At 41.3% G+C, this 21,948-nt stretch overlaps 2 protein-coding genes across 2 annotated transcripts in view; one reads left to right on the forward strand and one right to left on the reverse strand.

Moving 5' to 3' along the window:
• LOC133456711 (syntaphilin) overlaps positions 1-21,948 on the reverse strand; it is a 104,313-nt gene that overhangs the window by 60,166 nt on the left and 22,199 nt on the right. The window lies entirely within an intron of this gene.
• On the forward strand, positions 861-21,699 carry mfsd2al2 (major facilitator superfamily domain containing 2a-like 2). Its single transcript, XM_061734643.1, has 14 exons — positions 861-908; positions 4,598-4,717; positions 6,954-7,078; positions 7,160-7,292; positions 8,978-9,056; positions 9,137-9,294; positions 12,750-12,840; positions 13,046-13,167; positions 14,894-14,977; positions 15,066-15,149; positions 15,225-15,337; positions 15,595-15,738; positions 17,096-17,266; positions 21,154-21,699. The coding sequence occupies exons 1-14, from the start codon at positions 861-863 to the stop codon at positions 21,542-21,544; spliced, it is 1,863 nt and encodes a 620-aa protein (XP_061590627.1). The 3' UTR covers positions 21,545-21,699.

Consider the following 21,948-nt stretch of genomic DNA (forward strand, 5'->3'; position numbering starts at 1 on the left):
CTCTTTGCTGTGGTATTTACACACACGCTTGATCGCTCCAGAGCAGAAAACTACCTAAACTTGTGCTTTTGCAGAGATGGTCACCCTCAGTGACCAGCTACTCCCCCCCCCCCTTTAATTCCCGTGGATGAGTTGTATTGTTTTTCCACCAGTTCTTTGTTTTGAATGACCTTTTCTTAATAATGACAGTCATGTGCCAGTGTTTATCTTGGGTTGTACAGACTGTGTTTGGTTTGTTCCTGTAATATAACCTTTGAATTTAATGAGGTTTTATCTCTTTTTCCCTCGGCTGTATGTTGGCTCTTACTGTGTCCCGACAGCTCTGCAACTCTCACTTTCACCCGTCCACTCTTGAGTGTTACCTGCAGCTCCTGTGATGATCTGAGTGCTCTTTTTAAGTTCTCCATGAAAGCCCGTGCTCTGGTACTAAATGTGCTGGAACAGCCGGTCCTGGATGAATGGGCTGTCAGTTGGTTGCAGTGCCAGTCATAGATGAATCTAGTTGATGGATGATACTGAGGCGACATATCGACTGTAGACCCCTGAGGAGCTTTAGAGGGTTATCTCCACACCATAGGCTGAAAACGCTAAGAGAACCTGACTCATCTGTCCGAGCAGGTTCTAATCTCTGGCACCTTATCAGAACCACTGATGCAAACCGTTTGGAAGTCATAGATGTCAGGTTTGGCTTAAAACGTCCATGTCATGGCTCTGTTTTTATCTCATGTTCATGAAAATGACTGCAAAGCATCCTTCATTTGATTATATTGCCTTTATCAGCGGGGCCTGTTTCTTTCTGCTGCAGATAATGATTTAAAAAGCCAGCGTTGTACTTAGTTTATCACGACTGACGGTTACTGATGGGATCCGCGGGCTTCATGGACAGATTCACAGGCGGCCCACAAGAGGTCAGAGCAACGCGCCGCTCTGCAGGGGAGCACTGTGTTCTGGTCTTTATTCTGAACCGTCTTCACAGAGAATGAATGAGGCAATACTCTGGAAATAAAGAGGACTTTCATTTTCAATTAAAGGTGTCGACTTTCTTTGCACTTATAAAATCTGTGTGTGCTGAGTGGGATTTTTTAAAATGTATCTTACAGTGTGTGTTCTGCAGAGGTGTCAAGTAACAAAGTACAAATACTTTGTTACCTTACTTAAGTAGAAATTTTGGTTATCTATACTTCACTGGAGTAATTATTTATACAACATAATTTATAAATATATATTTTAAAGGCTTGCCCAACTTATCCATAATACAAAAACCAATAATTACAACTGTAACGTAAATGGAGTGGAAAAGAAATGATATCGCGTTCATGTAAATTATGATGCATGAGACAGAAATAACAGGAATACTCCAGCAGAGGTGTCAAGTAACGAAGTACAAATACTTTTTAACCTTACTTAAGTAGAAATTTTGGTTATCTATACTTCACTGGAGTAATTATTTTTCAGACGACTTTTTACTTTTACTCCTTACATTTTCACGCAATTATCTGTACTTTTTACTCCTTACATTTTAAAAACAGCCTCGTTACTCTATTTCATTTGGGCCTTTAATAAAAACTATCCAGTTAAATTGCTCCATCCGGATAGAGTGAATTTGGTTGTGGTTGTTTCAGATGTTCTTGTCCAGTTTTGTTCTTACATCCGTTCCCTCAGATTCCTGCAACTAAACTTGGATGTACATTCCAATAAAGGTTAGGATAAATGATAACATGCTCTGAAGTTTGACTTTTTGCACCATTACAATACTTATAGACAACTAGTCATCATATCTGCTGCTCTCTGAAACACATGTTAATGCTCAATAGTACACATATATGGTTCTTTAATATATTTGCATTATACTAAGATGCATCATTTTCAATGGCTTTTGTCCTTAATGGCTTTTTTCCCCCTTACATTACTTTTACTTTTATACTTTAAATAGTTTTGAAACCAGTACTTTTATATTTTTACTTGAGTAAAAAACTTGAGTTGATACTTCAATTTCTACAGGAGTATTTTTAAACTCTAGTATCTATACTTCTACCTGAGTAATGAATGTGAATACTGAAGACACCTCTGGTATTCTGATCAATGTCCGTGTATCTCAGAATGTTTGCTGGGAGTATTTTTCCTTTCATCTAATCTTTAAAACGGACCTCTTACAGTGAACGTCACTTTTAAAGGGTGTAAAACGAGCAGGTGAGCTGCCGACGGAGACTGGGCACAGAGGAAGTTGCTCAACCAGATTCCACCTGCAGACCAGAGGATTTAAGTTGAGTGGCTGGAGAGTCATTTCTTGTCTGCTCCACGCAGCACGGCTTTGCATTTCTTTCTCCTGCCATCCAAAAAAATGAGCTGCTTTCAGAACTTTACACATCAACTCCAGAAGTTAAGAAACTGTGTATCAAAGCGGACGGGGGAGTCTTGCACAGAGGATCAGCAGAGGGTAAGAAAAGATCTCTGCTCTTTTAATTCTGTTCAAGACTTCCGTTGTACTTTTTTGTAATTTCAGATGCACAGTCTCACTTTTTATTGGCCCTTTCATATCTCGATATTTTCTAGCTGAATGGCGATACTCGATATATATCGATATTTTTTCCGTGCCATAATTGGGGTTTCCCCCAAAGCATTATAGCATAGCATCTCTGTTAACTTCATCTTTTTCTGAGGCAAACCCTTAAAAAAACAGTCAGTTTTAATACAAAGCCTCGTGCCAAATGTCACACAGGTTCCTTTATTAACAGAGGTCTGCACAATATCAAAATGTATAAAACAAAAGAAATAAAAATAAACTGCCTGCATATATAGAATAAAAATGCTTCTTGAATAAAATAAAACAAATATCCCTTTCCTGCATAACAATTAAATTAAAATACACTGCAATTAATACAATGTAGACAGTAACAGGCAGACTTTTCCACTGAGGTTGACAGTTGTGCAAATAACAAAACATTTGTGCAAATCTCAAATAAAACATTCAAGTCAATTTGTCACAAAATAAGCTATATCAAAATCATAATTTTTTTTTTCTCAATATAAACGATATTGTCTCGTACCATATCGCGTTTGAAAATATATCGATATATATTAAAATCTCGATATATCGCCCAGCCCTATCTCATACCGGCAGTCATTTAGGAAGAACACATCGAGCTAAGTCAAACGTCTTTTACATGGATTTTAGACTTTGCTACTAGTCACCTGTTAGGAGATTAATTTTACAGAAAGGTGGTTGTATTGTTTTGTTATTTCTAAACACTTACATCATTGCTTCCCTGTGAAAAAAGGCTTTCTGTTCTCTTTGCATCTTTTTCCTCCTTTCTGGGCTGCAGGAGGTTTTAAGAATCGATTTTCATGTTACAAATTGCTTCATACCAGTTTTGTACCTTGTGCTGTAAATGAGCTGAAACCAGAATCGATGGAACTGTCCCATTTCAAATTTGCAACAAAGGTTATGTCCCATTTTCACTGTGATTTATAAAGCAGGTTTCTATATAAATCCGTCCTCCTTCGTTATAATTTATATTGCTGTATAAGTTGTGGTGAAAATGGAGGGAAGAACGTTTGTGCTGCAAATGCATAATAAAACAGGGCAGCATGTCAGCCAACCAAGAAACGTCAGAGTCAAGACTCCAGTGAAATCAGGAAAGACTCTCCGGCCCAAGAATGCTTTAGATCAGGGGTGTCAAACTCATTTTGCTTGGCGGGCCGCACGCTCAAAATAACAAAAACGGTGCGAAAATATTTTTTTCTAATTCTTTTTTTTTAATATTGTTATCTAATCCAATATCAGTTTAGTTAATTTTAAAGGAAATATGCACTTTGTTTACACAAATTTCTCGTTTTTTTTCAAATTATGTAAGATACTTTTAATATAATTTTACAAAGATAAACAGAAACAAGTATGTTTTTTTTATATTTCGCTTTTTTATAGGAAATTTAATTAAAAGCTAAATCTTTCTTATTACATCCGAGAGTGTTTCTTTGTGATTTAGAGATTTTTCAAGTACAATTAAGTGTATTTATTTTTAAAAATTGGCGCGGATATTTACGCCAGTGTGCCGAAAAAGTCAGCACTTCTTTTAACTGTTTTACTTTGTCACTATCCTCGTATTCAAAACTGAAATTCTCCAAATAAATATGTTCTATCATCTTTTTTAGCAGTTATATTTTTCCTGCGAAAATATATAATAGTAGTCAGTTAATAAAAATAAATGGCCGTCTACAAAGAAATAAAATCGACAAATGCATTCTAGAAAACTAAAGAAATGTCGAAAACTGCTCTCTTTGTGGAATAACGATGGATTTGTAGAAGAAATATATTATCGGATATGCTGCGATTTTTAATTTTTTTTTATTTAGGCCTTCCTTTTTAGTAAATTAACATTTCTTTTTTTTGCGTTGGAAACTTCTCGCGGGCCACATGAAAACCTCTCTCGGGCCGCACATTTGACACACCTGCTTTAAAAAGAGGCTGAAGAGGGTTTAGTTTAGTGTCCGTGTGAGCTGATTTCCTGCAGCAGCTTCCCACCAGGCCAGCCCGTTGTCAGGTGGGGTTCTTCAGGGCTGTTTCCTCTGATCCCCCTGTGCTCCTCTGGTCCTGCAGGGGTCGGGGGGGATTCCCCGGGTCAGGAAGGTTTGCTTCGCTCTGGGCGGGGCCCCCCACCAGATCACCACAGCCGCTATAGGGATCTCCTTGCAGATTTTCCTTTTGGATGTTGTGAAGGTAAACGTCCACGCTGTTCTCACACTTCCAGAGATTGATTGATTGATTGATTTAATTTTATTTTGTACATGTAAAAGACAACAATTAAAAGAGAAGATAAGAAAAACAAAACAAAGAATTTCATCCTTTAACAATTAAAGGAGCATGAGGCTCCTTTTAAGAAATTAGACTCTCTAGCGCCACCCTTCACCACGACGGCCGTTGGGGGTACTGCAGCCAACAGTGAAGCCGGCACGGGAGAACGGGGAGAACGTGCATGCAGCGTCATGTGACGTCACATCCGCAGCCCAGCGCGGGAAATTCAGACCCAGAATTGCAGCACATTTTGCAGCACACAGCCTGTTCAAGGCAACGGAGAGATACACTAGAGGGCTCATTCTTTTTGGTTTGGAACGCTTCATCTGACATTATTACTAGAAAACTTAAAACGTATACAAATTTTTTTCATAAATCCTGCCTCAATCCTGCCTCATGCTCCTTTAATATCTTAATTACATGTGCAAAAAGGAGTAGGAAGAAGTGTAAACTTATTTAATCCTACCCCCATTCACTAATCATTTATTAACAAGTATTTATAATAACTATACTATAATTATACTCACATGCTCATACACTTACCTATACATACATACATACATACACATAGTTGAATATTTCTATATATTTGTACACACATGCCCATATAAATATTTATATAAATATACTTATTTACACCATACTATCTCTTTCTCTATCTCTATCTTATATTATACTCTGCATCTGGTTAATGTTTGGACATTGTTTTAATTCTGAATCCATTCTGTTCCATAGTTTAATTCTGACTGATATAGAAAATCTTGTCATTGTTGTTCGTGTTCTGGGAGTCCTAACATTTAGAGCAGCCTTTCTCAACAGGGGTGTCGCGGCACCCTGGGGTGTCCTCTGACTGCTTTAGGGGTGTCGTCAAAAAATGACCTATTCTGACATTTCATATATGAATGCATACATAAATACATTCTTTTTGCCTATGAATGAATGAATGAATGAATGAATAAATAAGATACCGTATTTTGACGACCATTAGGCGCATATAAACGTCTTTTTTTTTTTTTTAAATGTGCCGCGCGCCGTTCAAAGTGAAGCCTGAATTATGGTTCCGTGTTAAATCGACGCAGAGTCTACGGCATAGGGTACGCCGTAGGCTACGCGGCGACTCGCACCGTACGTGCGCGTCATATGCATTTACAGCGATGCAGTGTGGTTTTTCATTATATTTTACTCTGGGGTGTCGTGAGATTTTATTCACTTTTGAAAGGTGTCATGACTGAAAAAAGGTTGAGAAAGGCTGATTTAGAGAACCCCTTAAATTATACCTCCCCTCTCTGTCATAAAACATTTCCTGTAGGTGAGATGGTAATAAGTTGTTCCTAGCTTTATACATGAATTGTGCTGTTTGGAATTCCACTATGTCAAAAAATCTGATTATTTTAAAATTGAAGAATAATGAATTGGTGTATTCACGAAAGAGTTGATCTGTAGCCTCCTCAGTCCTGACTCTGGCCGTCAGGATAAAACTACCAGCTGGTAAGCGTGTTATCTTAATACAGGGGTCGCCAACTATATTTGTCAGAGGGCCAGCATTTTACTGGACAGTCACCTTGGGGGCCGGACCCTCAAATAAAGATGAAATAAAAATCAAATTTTGGCATAACGTTATTATTTGATGTTTATTGTTTATATTTTTTTTCCATTCATCACAAAACTGAAGGAATTTTTAGCCTTTATGAGTCAGTCTCCTATCACCTAAACTACAGTCATCCACCAGGAGTGTTAGAGATTTTGCCTCAACTCAATTAAGTCAACTTTATTTATAGATCACTTGAAAAACAAACGCCACGGAATTGATAGGAAAAGGCCTCTTAACACAGTTAAATTGGCAGTACTCTCAAAGGCCACGAAACGAAAAGTTGATGTGGAAAACAGATCCTTTAACGATGATTGGACTGAAAAGTTTGCATTTATCATGCCAACCTTCCAAAATGCGTCACCCGTTTCCCTCATTTGCAACGAAACTGTTGCTGTTGCAAAAGAATATAATCTGCGCCGTCACTACAACACTAAACATACACATTTCAAGGATTCATATCCTGAGCTGTCAGAGGCCCGTCAGAGAAGAATCCAGTCGCGGGCCGATTGGACTGTTCCGTGGGCCGGATTCAGCCCGCGGGCCACCAGTTGATGATCACTGTCTTAATAGATGGAGGCCTTCTACGTGTCCATGGTCCTGTTTGTGAGCCGGGCCTGGGATGCTGTGACGGACCCTCTGGTTGGATACCTGGTGAGCCGCAGTAAATGGACAGCGATCGGTAAACTCACCCCATGGTTGGTTGGTAGCAAACACGTCCTGATTTAGCCAGCATCATCCTCCGGTCCGGCTGAGCCAGCAGGGTTTTCCTCCCACAGGCTGGTGATCTCCACTCCCTTTGCGGTCCTGTCCTACCTGCTGCTGTGGTTTCAGCCCAAAGACTCCATGTCTGAGGCCGCCAGCGTGCTCTGGTTCCTGACCGCCACCTGCCTGTTTGAAACACTCATGAGTGTAAGTATGTGAAGGTTTCACTCCTCTAGTCCTCTCTGGAGGATTCCTGTTATTTCTGTCTCATGCATCATAATTTACATGAACGCAATATCATTTCCTTTCCACTCCATTTATGTTACAGTTGTAATTATTGGTTTTCATATTATGGATAAGTTGGGCAAGCCTTTAAAATATATATTTATAAATTAAAATGTTAGTTTTCAAGCTTTTTGGCTTCAAACACCTTACAAAAAAATCACTAATGTCCACTTTACTTGTGTGATACCTATGAGCTGTTAACAGAGCTGTTAACTGTTAACAGCATCATTAAAACCATTTTCCTCTAAAATGATTGGTTTCAGGTCAATAAATGTTCAGCTGATCTAATAATGCAGTGAAACTGTTATTTTACTTCAAGTCTAAAAATCTGTTTCAAATGAAGACCCACCTGACGTTTTCCTGTAATGACATGTTTACATTCCTATAATAAAACCTGTACTTAAGTAAAGGATCTGAACACTTGCAGGCCCTTGGCTTGACGTAGATGGAGTTCTCTTGAATGTTATTTGCCAAAATTAACAAGAATATCATGTTTTTTTTTTTGTTTTTTTTTTTTAGCAATTAAGAATTTAAATAACAAAAACATTGTTTCCGTTTAGAGTTGTTTTTGCTCTCCACAGTCTGTTAGATGGTCGGCAGTTGGGAACAGTTTCGCTGTGATTTCCAACATTTCAGATTGTTTTAGGACCAAAAACAGACCTGAGACCTGGCGTCCACATTTGTGGACATCACATCTTGGATGGTCTCTAGGCCAGACGTCGGCAACCCAAAATGTTTTAGAGCCATATTGGACCAAAAACACAAAAACAAATATGTCTGGAGCCGCAAAAAATTAAAAGTCTTGTATCAGCCTTAGAATGAAGGCAACACATGCTGCATGTATCTATATTAGTTAGAACTGGGGGAAGATTTTTTTCTTCATTATGCACTTCGAGAAAAAAGTTGAAATTTTGAGAAAAAGGGCAAAATGTCAAGAAAAAAGGTGAAATGTCGAGATTAATGTTGAACTACAGTCCCGAGAAAAAAAGTCAACATTTTGAGAAAAAAGTCGAAATCTCGAGAAAAAAGTCGAAAAAATGTCGAGAAAAAAGTCAATATTTCGAGAAAAAAGTCAAAATGTTGAGAAAAAAGTCGAAATATCGAGATTAATGTTGAAGTACAATCCCGAGAAAAAAGTCAAAATGTCGAGATTTTGAGATTAAAAAGGAAAGGAAAAAAGAAAAAAAGAGAAAAAAGAAGAAAAAAAAGAAAACGAGAAAAAAAAGAAAAAAGAAGAAAAAGGGAAAAAAACAAAAAAAAAGAAAAAGAGAAAAAAAAGAAGAAAAAAAGAGAAAAAAAAGAAAAAAAGGTCAAACATTTTTGAAAAAGCTCCAGGAGCCACTACGGCGGCTCTAGAGCCGCATGCGGCTCTGGAGCCATAAAGAGAACCTGAAAAGATGAGGAAAAAAACATGCATTGCATCGTTACTTTCTTAATAATTTTTTCCCCCTTTTGTTGCCATGATGACAAACGTTGCCATGGATACAGGACTTGATTCTCTTTTCACTGTATCTGCTGGCGTGTTGCTCCGAGCAGCATCACCGTGGTTAATGTGCCTGTGTCTGTGTCTGTGGGTGTCGTGTGTTCCTGCTGGGATCCGTGAGCAGTGTTATAACGTCCCCTACCTGTCACTGAACATGTTCCTGGGGGGCCGTCAGAGGGACAGGGACTCGGCCACCGCCTACAGTAAGAGGGACTACCGTCAGTCACACGTCACCCCCCTCAGACACACGGAGGCCTGACCTCCCTGCATCTCTGTTGGCCAGGGATGAGCGTGGAGATGACGGCGATGCTGCTGGCCTCCCTGGTCCAGGGACACGTTGTGTCGGTGTACAACACAGAGAAGCAGAAGGCCTGTGAGCTGCCGGACCAGCAAGCAGCCCCGAGCACGTCAGCACCGCAAGCTGCCTCGCTGCAGGAAACGGTACTGTGGTCAAATAAAAGAGGAAACTACCTGAGGCAGCGCTCGTATTTCTGCTGCAGCCTGGCAGCTTTGGGTTGCCATTGTACTCACGTAGTCCCAGGGAGCTCTGGTTACCCTGTAATTAACGGCTGTTGGCTTGATGGAGGCATTGTTGTGCAATCATCTGCTGTATGTCTGTGTGTAGACATGCATTACTCACAACGCGAGGACAAAAACATGTTTATACAATCACAATGCGGGAATCCACCAGATGAAGTCAGAAATGTGCCCCAGCAAAGATTCAAGGCCCGGCTGGGAAGGGAATGGGGGGGGCAGTTACCTCCTGCAAGCAAGTGTAAGTTAAGTCAGTGGGTTAGGTATGTAGCTCATTAGTATCCTTGTGTGGTCCAGAGTCCAGTCTTAAAGGGGCAGGAGGGGATTCCTGAGAACCTGGATGGCAGGGGCGTCAATTAGGTATGGCAAGGTACGGCAGCCGCCACACCTCGGCTTCAAGGGAAAATGTAAATGTTTGTTTTTTAAATACACATTTATGGAATTACTCTGTGTCTATTTGTATTGATTATTCTATTACTTAATACATATAGAATAACTACAAATGCAAATCAGAACAACATGATCGATTTCACTAGTTATTATACTGTACACTGCAAAAACTCAAAATCTTAACAAGAATATTTGTCTTATTTCTAGTTAAAATGTCTAATTTTTTGTAAAAAGAAATCTAATTACATTTAAGACAAGACTCAAAAACAACCATTTTCACCTGTTTCAAGTAGATTTTCACTTAAAATAAGTGGAAAAATCTGCCAGTGGAACAAGTTTTTTTTGCTTGTAATGAGAAGATAAATCTTGTCCCACTGGCAGATTTTCCTACTTATTTCAAGTGAAAATTTACTTGAAACAGGTGAAAATGGTCAAATAACAAGTTATTTTTCTGGTGATGACTCTTGTTTTAAATGTAATGAGATTTTTTGACTAAAAATGAGACATTTTAACTAGAAATAAGACAAATATTCCTGGTAAGATTTTGAGTTTTTGCAGTGAGCGAGACTGCATTTGAAAAAGTTCCAATTTTCTTGACCACACAGATAAGCTCCATAGCAAACTTCTGTTATGAGTATTTGCTGGACGTGTTGATTGATACTCTAGTTAAGTTCTGTGACTCGTAACCTTGCCATACCTTAGCTTCCACTGAATTGACGCCCCTGCTGGATGGCGTTAGAGCTGAGGTGTGAACGGAGGTGAAGGGTCGGGGGAAGGAATGAAGGTGGTGGTTACGCTTGGGGTCCAGTTGTGCCAGATGAATGGAGATTAATGCAACATGCAAGTGTGTGTGGTCTTGATGTTCGATGGGTACATTGAGGGGATTAAAACAAGATTAAAGGACCTTTTTACGGTCAAACGTTGGTTTTATGGTTAGAGTTAGTTCATAACAAAAGTCACACGAGGGCCCTTTACACAGAACGCAGAGCAGTGACATACGGTCCACGTCAGTCCAGTTATATTCCAATTCAATAGGTTTCACTGTAATTCAGTTATAATCTGATTCTTTCTAGCAGAGTCTGGATTCAAAGATTGACGTGAATCTTCACTGTCACTGAGGTGCAATTCCCCCCCGGTCCTGAGCAAACACACGGTCACAGCGGAGAGTAAAAACAGTAATAAAGAAGCTCCAGCAGAACCAGCCCCAGGGTTGAGGGTTTGGGACGACAGGAGAGACTGATGGAGAGAGATATCTGCCAGAGAGAGTAGAGTCACTCACAGCTGAACGGGACAGCAGGATCCCTCTGTGTGTGTGTATTTTATTGTATTTATACTTTTGTACAGAGCTGGGTAGAGTAGCCAAAAATTGTACTCAAGTAAAAGTACTGTTACTTCAGAATAATATGACTCAAGTACAAGTAAAAAGTAGTCATCCAAATAATTACTTGAGTAAAAGTAAAAAAGTACTTGGTGAAAAAACTACTCAAGTACTGAGTAACTGTTGAGTAACGTCTGATTTATTTTTTTAACACAACCATTCAAACAGAAAAAAGTACAAAATAATCATCTTCAGGCAAATTAAATCATAATAATAAAATAATAAAATAAATTAAAATTAATAAAAAATAAAAATAGCTTAAATTAAAATAATCTTAAAGTAAATTCAAGTACTTTAATATATGATAAAATAAATAAAATAATAACAAAATAAAAAAATGAATTAAGCACAAGTAGCACAAAATTTTCAATTACAACAGAGTTGTCTCTAGACGCTTTCCAGAGACCCATACCCAGAACATAAACCCCCGAGCAGTTATTACATAAACAATGGCAGGTAAAAACTCCCCTAGTGGGAGAAAAACCTTAAGCCAAACAGTGGCAAGAAAAACTCCCCTTTAGGAGGAAGAAACCTTGAGCAGGACCTGGATCATAAGGGGGGACCCTCCTGCCGAGGGCCAGACTGGTGGGTCAGGGACGGCAACAGCACAGCAGGCAGGTGGAAGCAGCAACGGGATGACCAGGAGTGGGGACCGCAGGCCAGCACGCAGCTCCCGAAGCTCCGGCCCAATCAGAAAGTCCCAGGTTGGGGTGCAGGGTCAGGAAAAGACTTTCAAGCCTTTGTACTTTTCTTTTTTAACCAGGCAGAACTAGAACAAACATGAACTCATAGAAACTCTGTGTGTGTTTGAGTCTGTGTAAATGTGACAAAAACAAACATTTTCCCCAAAGAATCACTCAGTGATGTCATGAGATTGACGCGTACGTGGATAAAAGGGATAAAAGAAAAGTAACAGCTCAACGTAGCCTAATGTAGCGGAGTAAGAGTAACAGTTTCTTCTTCACAAATCTACTCAAGTAAAAGTAAAAAGTATAGTGATTCAAAACTACTCCTAAAAGAACAATATTTCCCAAAACTTACTCAAGTAAATGTAACAGAGTAAATGTAACTCGTTACTACCCACCTCTGCTTTTGTGACTAGGTTGTTACAAATATGTCCAGTCTCGAGTAGAAAAATAAGTATGTTTAAAAGTATTTGTAAAAGAAAAAGCTTAATGTAATTATGCTTTATTAAATAACAGTGTGATAGAAATCTTCCTCAGCATTAAAGAAAGATGAAATCAGCATAAAATCGGAGGAAAAGCTGCTTTTGTAGAGTCTAAATCTGCCTGCCAGGCCCCAAAGCTCTTCTATTTAAACACAGTCTTCCCTCCAGGTTTCATGATAACAACCTGAACATTTAAGGTTCCAGTTTTAAGTGGCATTAGTTCTACTAATAAATAATAAAGTGTTGTATTCATATGAAAGCCTTCTCTCAAGCTCAAGTGAAACCAATCAGCACACTTGTGTTAATTATAACACAGTTAATGAGGAGAACTGTTGACTGCTGTTTGCATGCTTCCTCTCATGAGTGTGTAGATGATATAACTCTTTGTTGGCCAGTCACACTTCCAAGTGTGCGTTTCGCCCACAGCAAAAGGCTTTCGTGGCCTCGGCGCTGGTCATGGGAGCGCTGTTCTTCCTCTGCAGCACGGCTGTGTTCTTCGGTGTGAGGGAGCAGCGTGGTGAGTCAGGCACACAGCAGCGTTCAAACACACGCAGTAACACACTTTTCACCTGTAAAAACAGTTTGGTTCGTCACAAACATCTGACAACGCGAGTGAAAGAGTTCTGTGTTTCATTTATTCAACCTAGCTGAAGTATTCACCTATGAAGAGTCATGCAACCATCATTTCTTTGTTCTTTTTTTTTCTTTCATCTTATTTTTAGCGCCTGGTTGCCCTGGTGATAGAATACAACCATCGTATGTGAGATCTGTGAGGATGCTGCTGTGCCATGTTCCCTACCAACGGCTCCTGCTCGGCTTCGTGTTCAGTGTTTCTGCATTTCAGGCACGCCCGCCGACAGGGGGGGACAAACGGGTCTGTCGTCCCGGGCCCAGGGTAGGGGGGGGGGGGGCCAGAACTGAAGAAAAAAAAAAAAAAAAAAAAAAAATGTTTTAATTCTCATCAAATTATGGAATAATTTTTCAAAATGTTTCAAAATATGCCTATTTGTGGAAAAAATATGTAGTATTTGAGTTAGATAAAAGCTTGTTATTTGTTTTCTTCCTAATTGTCCTTGTGGTCAAGAACCCCCAACACAAAAATGGTTTGGCGCTGATCAAAATTTGATGTTATCATTTAAAGGAGCTTGAGGCAGGATTTATGAAAAAAATCCGTATACGTTTTAAGTTTTCTAGCAATAATGTCAGATGAAGCGTTCCAAACCAAAAAGAGTGAGCCCTCTAGTGTATCTCTCCGTTGTCTTGAACAGGCTGTTGCTGAAAAATGTGCTGCAATTCGGAGGCCGAATTTCCCACGCTGTCCTGCAGATGTGACGTCACATGACGCTGCATGCGCGTTCTCCCCGTTCTCCCGTGCCGGCTTCGCTGTTGGCTGCAGTACCCCCAACGGCCGTCGTGTCGAAGGGTGGCGCTAGAGAGTTTCATTTCTTAAAAGGAGCTTCATGCTCCTTTAATTCAACCATTAGAATGGTCAAAATGTCCGGTCAGCACAAGTCCGGTGCTCAGAAAAGAAGAGAAAAGAGAAGAAGAGAAGAAGAAAATAGAGGCCTCAGAGATTCTCTACACAAATATTTTAAAAAGGGGGTGACGGTGAAGCTGGAATTAATAAAGTCAGCGTAGAGCAAGGTAAGAAACAGTTACAACGTTTACCAACCCTGTAACTTAACCTAACTGGCTAGCTCTAATGTTAACGTCCATTAGCTTGTATAAAAACCTGAAGAGCAGAGGGAGAGCAGAGGAAGAGGAGAAGGAGAGATCCGGGTGCAGGGGGGCCCATCTTAGATTATTTTGTCCGGGGCCCCGGCAAGACTGTCAGCTGGCCTGATTTCAGGTACGATTTGAGCCCGGTGTGGCTGAGATGTGTTTGTCCCTTAGGCCCCGTTTACACATAGCCGGGTATTTACAAAAACGGATATTTCTCCTGCTACGTTTTGAAAAATTCCATCGTTTACACGAGATCGTTTTCAAAATCTCTTCGTTTACACGAATCCGCATAAATAAGCTGTTAATGTCATGCCAGCCAATCAGAATCCTGGAAAAAACATCAACAAATGACACGTGACGTGTAACTTCCATTTAAGGCTGATTTATGGTTCCGCGTTACACCAACGCAGAGCCTACGGCGTAGGCTACGCGGCGACGCACACCATACGGCGCGCATCGCCGCGTACCCTACGCCGTAGGCTCTGCGTCGATTTAACGCGGGACCATAATTCAGGCTTTACTTCCAAGACGTAACGAGAGTCTTTCGTTTGGAGTGACAGAGAAGTGATAGAAAATATTGACGGTGGCCAAACTAATTGTAAACACAGGTCGCACACAGGACGCTGGTGACGTGTCTGTTGCATAATGTGACGTTCTGAAGCCTAAATCTCCGTTTACCTCTGTTTAGACGCAAACGTGAAAACTGAGTTTTTGAAAATCTCCACTTTGGCCAAAACGCATGAAAACACCTCAGTTTTTGCTCCGTGTAAACGGGGCCTTACTCTGCAAAGTACTATCAGTATCAGTAGTATCTGTTAACGCTGTCTAACCCGTCTGTTTGACCACAGATGTCTCTGGGGAACTTTGCACTGTTCTGCAGCCATGCAGCCGGCCTGGGATCTCAGTTCCAGCTCCTCCTGCTGGTCCTGCTGGTGAGACGTTCCCCTCCACGGTTTAAAAAAAAGCATTTCAGCAACTCTGGAAGCCTTTCAAATCTGAAGTGTGGCTATTTCCCCGCAGGTTTCTGCTACAGTAGCAGTTCCTCTGTGGCAAATAGTTCTTCTGAGAATCGGCAAAAAGGCCACCCTTTTCATCGGACTATCTGTGAGAAATCAAAAATGTATCCCTTGATACGTTTAATTTCCCGGATTTGAATCTCTTTCTGCCTCTGTGTGTCAGCTCTTCCTCCCAGCAGCGGTGGTAGTTGGCTGTGTCCCCAGTAGCCTGCCAGTCTTCATGACCATGTGCGTGGTGATGGGATTCAGCGTGGCGACCGTGTTCCTGCTACCCTGGTGAGTCAGCTCCCAGCCTTCATGAACTCTGCCGTCCCTTCCCAGTCCCCTGTCACATCCAATCTGGATGAAAACTGAATGTGGAGCATTCAGCATGTATTATTAAGTATTCAAGAAAATATGTGTTGCTGACTGCTCGGAGCCCAGGATTATAAATAACATGTCATTGGGTATTTTCAACTGTATATTGGATTAAATAACACTTTATTAATCCACAAAGGAAGCACAAACCCTTAATAATAGAAAGGATCCCACAGGTCCATGCTCCCGGATGTGGTGGATGACTTTGCCTTGAGACACCCCCCTTTTAAAGAGCTGGAGCCCCTGTTCTTCTCCGGTTATGCCTTCTGCAGCAAGCTTGCAGGAGGGCTGTCAGCCGGACTCTCCACCCTGACGTTGCAGTGAGTAAGACCCAATCTCAATACCTTCTTTTCTTTACTCGCCCTTCTTTTCTTCCCTACCCCCTAAAAAAGAAGGGGGAGATTTTAGGGCACTTGAGATCTAGGGCACTTGGCCCAGGTGCCTGTCCCATTTCTCCTACTCCCCCTCGTTTTCATCCCTAACCTGAACAGGAAGCTGAGAGCCAAAAGCTGTTTTAATTTCAGCTGTAGCGCTGTTAATATGGCACTTCATTAAGTTTTAATATTTTTTCCAGGCGTAAAATTAACCGTTAAGATCCCCAACTTGGGCTCAGTTTATCCAAATAACGCCTGTTAAGAAATTTGACTCGACGTTTTCGGAGATGAGAAGAGCCCCCGGCCCCGGGGAGCAGCAGCAGCCGGAGTACAGACGTGATCGCTGGGTCAACCCAGCGCCGTCATCCCGGGACAGAAACCTGCAGCTCTGTTGAGAATTACCACTAGCTGAAATAAATCATTTAGGAAGATAAATGTTGGTTTAATAGATGAAATCTAACAGTTGTAGCTACGCCTGTTAAGAAATTTGCTCCGAAAATTTCGAGATTTCTGCCTGCCGGCTTTGGGAACTGATTTATGGTTCCGCGTTAAATCGACGCAGAGCCTACGGCGTAGGGTACGACGTACGGCGCGCGTCGCCACGTAACCTACGTCGATTTAACGCGGAACCATAAATCAGTTCCGCTATCTTCACTTCAGCTTTATCTGAAAGTGTGTAAATTACCCAGATAACAGCTTTGTGGTTTCTGAAAACTATTATATCAGAAACATCCAAAACAAATCTGACGAGTCACAGGATTATTTCTCTCTATTTCCCACAAAAAAAATGCTTGCTCCCTCGGTCACAGTCTGAGACGAGTCTGCAAATTATGTTTGCCCTCGGTCGGCGAGTCAAATCGACGCAGAGCCTACGGCGTAGCTACGCCGTAGGTTACGTAACCTACGGTGTAGCCTAACAGCCTTTATTCTGGCGCGATCTTCGCGAACAACGGACAAAAAAGGGATTATGTACATTCACTGAGTGAATATTATGAAAGTAAAATTTCTCGCTAGAAATGTAATCAAAACGCATTTTTATGCAGAAACTAACTCAAAATATTGATTTTATTCACAAAAAAATAAGAAAATGTCCGCCATTTTTTTTGCCCTCGTTATGCCCACTCCCCCTAGGTAAAGAGGAATTGGGACACCACTACCCTCACGGGAACACGCAAAATTTAGGGGAAATGAAGAAAACGAGGGCGAGGGGGAGAATTGGGACCGGGCCTAAGACCTCCATCCAGTCCCCTCGTGTGTCTGTCGTTCCTCCCCATCACCCGGTATTTGGCGTTATCATCCGCAGGATTGCTGGCTACGATGCAGGTGCGTGTGGCCAGGGTGACGGAGTGGTGACAGCTCTGATTGTGCTGTTCTCCCCGGTTCCCATCACACTTCTGCTGGTAGCCATGGTGTTGTTTCACACATACCCCATAAATGAGAGGCAGCACCCTCAGCTCAAAGAAGAACAACTCCAGTAAGAGGCTTCCTTGATTTTTTTTTCTTTACTTCTTAGATAATCACAATACTAATTTGATCAGAAATGTGAGCTTTAATAAATCCCTTTACATACCAGCCTGTTCTCAGGCTTCTGCGCTCAATTTACCAGAGCCCCTTGTGTAGGGGACAGCTCTGGTAATCGGGGGTTCCAAGCAGCCTATTGCTAAAACAATGGTCATGTTAAGGGGAGGTTTTAGTGATTAATCAGCTGAACCCAAAACTACCTCTGGCTTCACAACGGGTCTCAAGTGAGCGCCAATATTCTCATTTCCAGCTTGAAGCCAAAACGGAAATAAGAAAAGCTGTAGTTTCTCCACTGGCCACTGGGGGGGTGGGCGGGCTCTAAAAATCCATTCTCCATTAACCACAATGTTAAAATGTCCAACTTTGCAACAGAAATAAAAAAATAGCATTGTTCTCCATAGCTTGATTTGACACATCCAGCGTAAAGCTTTGCCAAACCAGTGTGTGGACTGTGCTGGTGACCCCTCCACTAGTGGCGCTTTTCCACTAGTACCTACTCAGCTCTCAGTTTAGTTTGACACAACTCGTCCCGGTTTCTTTTCCATAACAATCCAGCACCTGGAGCAGAAGTAGGAGATTGGAGCGAAGCTGCTGTGACGTATTTGATTGTGTGATCTAAACGAAGAAGACAACAACACTAAAGATGTAGAACCTGGAGGAGATGATAGATGTGCTCCTGGGTCTGTGGGGTGTGTTCGATATCAAGTTAAAAAATGAGTGTGAGAGAAACTTTTTATTTTTTAGTTTGTCTCGGCTGATGAAAAGTCTGTTGGTAGCTGCGAGCAGCTATGAAGTGACAGATTTCCTGGTAGATCTGGTCATTCCTTATCACCTCTAGATTCCTTTTTAATTCTCTCCTCAGCACCAGGTTTATGAACATCTGCACCTCAGAGTTGGATCATGAAACAGACTTTTTGCTGTCATTGCCTGTTGAATAAAATGAACAAGAATCCGTCAGAGTCTCTTTCTCTGATGTCACGTCCTGACTCAGATGTCTGACTCCAACCCCCCGGCCAATCAGTGGTCTGTAGTTTGATGATGTCAGATACAGCCGACTCAGCCGCTTAGAACCTCGGCAGAATAGTTACAGAAAAGTATCTACTCGGCACCTTATACCCCTAGTGGAAAAGTGCCATTAGAGGGAAGAGGGGCTGAAATGTAGCGAGAGAGAGCTAGACTTCACATCCATATCTACTGAAGGGGGGGGGGGGGGGGTTCTTTTTTCTTTTTGTTCCACATCGGGTAAAATTATATAAAGCAAAACTGTTGCGTGTACCAGACTGGGGAGGGTGACACCGTGGAGGGCTTGGCCACGTCTTGTTATACAGTCTGTGGTCAATGTTACGGTTCACCTTCACTGATTTTGCACTACTTTCAGTCACAGCGACCAGCTGTGTTCAATCAAAAACATCTCAAATCCTGCAGCTCAGGAAATGACAGACTTAGTTTGCAATGTGCTTAAGAAAGTAGTGGAGATGTTAGCCGTTAAGGAGATTGATGTTTCACTTGGGAGCTGGTAAAAGCCGAAAACTCTACCAACTGTTGAATGTGGTAATACCAAGATTCGTCGGTATTTTAGCCGTATTAAGCAGAGGTTGTGGAGCATTAAAGGAGATATATTATGTACCATTAAAAAAGACATAAAACTTAACAATTTTCCGAGGTTTTGGTTGAACATTTTGGAGTTAAAACAACCCTCGGTCTGTTATGAGATTGTAAACTTTCATTAAGAACCAACACAAAGTAAGTTGAAGCCGTTTTGAGTAAAACGAGCCCTGAAGGTTGTTTCCGGGCTTGAGCTAAAGTTGACTCCCCTTTGCCATCTAATAATAGATCTAGCATCGGTTTAACTCCTGAATGTTCCTTTAATGATCTTCCAGGGTGCTTCGGTCCAAATACCTCAGAGAGACTGTACAAAAGCTCCCTTATCAACTGCATTTCCTCCTGGCGTCATGCAACTGCTGTTAGGGGCGTGAACAAGCACTTCACTCTGCTAGGAATCTCTGTTTGTATATGTCCACATTCTTGTCAATAGCACTGATCTGGACTCTGGGCATCTAGGCATCTGAAATAATACCCTGTATTAAGAAATAAAAGAGACTCTGGGCCTCTGGATGCTATTTTTATTACCAAATATGTCACATCTAAAGAAGTATTTAGGGGTTAAATGGGCCTGTAATTTTCTCTTAGCATTACATGGCATTTTGTTACCTTCAAAATAGTTAAACTTTAATTCAACGGTATTTCACTGTGAATAAAAACATGAGACATGTTAAAGGGGACCTATTATAGCATCTAATACCTATTTTTACCTTGAATGTCTTAAAAACAAGCTTTTGATTGTTTTTGCTAAATAAATGAGAAATTCAGCCTCTAAGCCATGTCTTTATCTTCCCATTCTCTAACCTCATTATCTATGCAGGATTCTGAGTGGGCGGGGCTATGATAATGAGGCTCTGTGCTGATTGGCTGCCTGAATGACACGATACACCGCTACGAAAAAATGGTGGAAGCTCCGGCCGGCGGAGTTACACCGCGTCATAACTGTATGCGATGCGAGCGAGCGTCAGCGACAAAATCAATTCCATTGCTCTATTTGCTATTGGACTGTCCTAACTGGCCGCAGCAACGCAGCGCCGTTTTGAGCTGAACATTTGTCGGACGCCCTGCTTCTATTTTCTTCCTGTCACTCACGTTGAAAGCCGGTTGAAAGCGCTGTAGGAAACAGTCATGATGAGGAACGGCTGATCCAGTTAGTTGAAATGAGAAGTTATCTCTATGATTCCTCCTCATTTCACTACAAAAACCTCAATAAAGTGGCAGCTGCTGGAGGGAGATGGACAGAGAGACGATGTCACGCAGTGCTACGATAGTCGGACGCTAGCATGCAGTTACCGGTTTTATAGTTGTGGGCGTGGTTTGCATTTTGGTTCCGTAACGACGGGAACAGAATCTTATTGGCTCGTAGATCCACATCACACTGGACGGCTCATCCGGGCGGCTGTACAGACACTGCAGAATTTGGTTCTTTCCTCCTTCTCTGAGTTGGCAGGCTGAGGGGAGACCACTTTATATATGTTAAAGCAAGAAAAAAACTGGTTTTCATAATAGGTCCACTTTAATCTCGATATTTTGACTTTTTTTCTCTGCATTTTGACTTTTTTCTTCGACATTTCGACTTTTTTTCTCGACATTTCAAATTTTTCTCGACATTTCGACTTTTTTCTCGACATTTTGACTTTTTTCTCGAAATTTCAACTTTTTTCTTGACAGTTCGACTTTTTTCTCGACATTTCGACTGTTTTGCTCGACATTTCGACTTTTTTACTCGACATTTTGACTTTTTTCTCAACATTTTGACTTTTTTCTCGAAATTGTACTTCAACATTAATTTTGCATTTTGACTTTTTTCTCGACATTTCCACCTTTTTCTCGACATTTTGACTTTTTTCTCGACATTTCCACTTTTTTTCTCGACATTTCCACTTTTTTTCTCGACATTTCGACTGGCGGAGTTGTTGTTTTTGTTCCGGCCAGAGTTAGTTGTTAGTGGTTTCACGCATCGCTCCTGTCGTGACGTCACGACGGGAGCAGAATCTTATTGGCTCGTAGATCCACATCACACTGGACGTCTCATCCGGGTTGCTTTCCTCCTTCTCTGAGTTGGCAGGCTGAGGGGAGACCACTTTATATATGTTAAAGCAAGAGAAAACCTGTTTTTCATAATAGGTCCCCTTTAGGTTAGGTAGGGTGTCTTATAATTTTTTAAAGCCACTTTTAAATCTCAAATAAGAATGGTGATGGTTATTTTTATTCATTTATGTTGTTTGCTTGATCTAGGCGAGACGCTACCTCACCACCACGAGGCCGGGGTGAGCAGACGGAGCTGCCAGCAGTCCTGCAGCGCTCCTGCACTGGTGTCACGTCTACACCACATCCTGACCCCAAAACCAGCACACCGTACCAGTCTGGTTCCTCACCGCGTTATCGGGAAGACGGGAGCCTCTCCGTGAAGTCATCCACCACTTCACACGCAGCACACAGCCCTTGTGGAAAAAGCAGGAGTTCCCCATCACATGTGCAGTCAAAAATAAATCCTATATGGAAAAAAGTGAAAGTCAGCCCTAACGAGCAGCCGGGAGCTGCTAACACAACGGCTAACACGGGGGGGACGTTTCCGGGTTCTTTCTCTGGGGGGACAGAAGTGCCATCCAAAGTGTCGTGGGTGTAGGAGTTGTGAGAAAAGGATTTTGACGCTTATGTCTGTGTCTGCAGGGTGTCATCTTAGCTCAATAAAGCTTTATGATGGGGTTTGATTTGAGGAATACTTTTCCTGGAATTAACCAAAAATAGGGAAAAGCACTTTTGAGTCACAGTGAGACACGAATGAGATTTATTAGATGCATCTGTAAACTCAGTGAGAACTTTGTTCTTAATTATTGTAAATTCTGCTGGATGGATGTTTCCCACAAGTACAACATTAACAGTGTACTTAGTGTGGCGTTCATTTTCTTTTTTTGTCACTTTGTCTTTATTGGATTTTCAGGTTATTACAACTGCACATTTTTACCAGATTACAAAAATGATCTGTATATTCACCGTGCAACAAACAAATAAAAATAAAAAGTAGAAAAA

This window comes from Cololabis saira, chromosome 12, assembly GCF_033807715.1.
Source record: "Cololabis saira isolate AMF1-May2022 chromosome 12, fColSai1.1, whole genome shotgun sequence".
Taxonomy (NCBI): domain Eukaryota; kingdom Metazoa; phylum Chordata; class Actinopteri; order Beloniformes; family Belonidae; genus Cololabis; species Cololabis saira.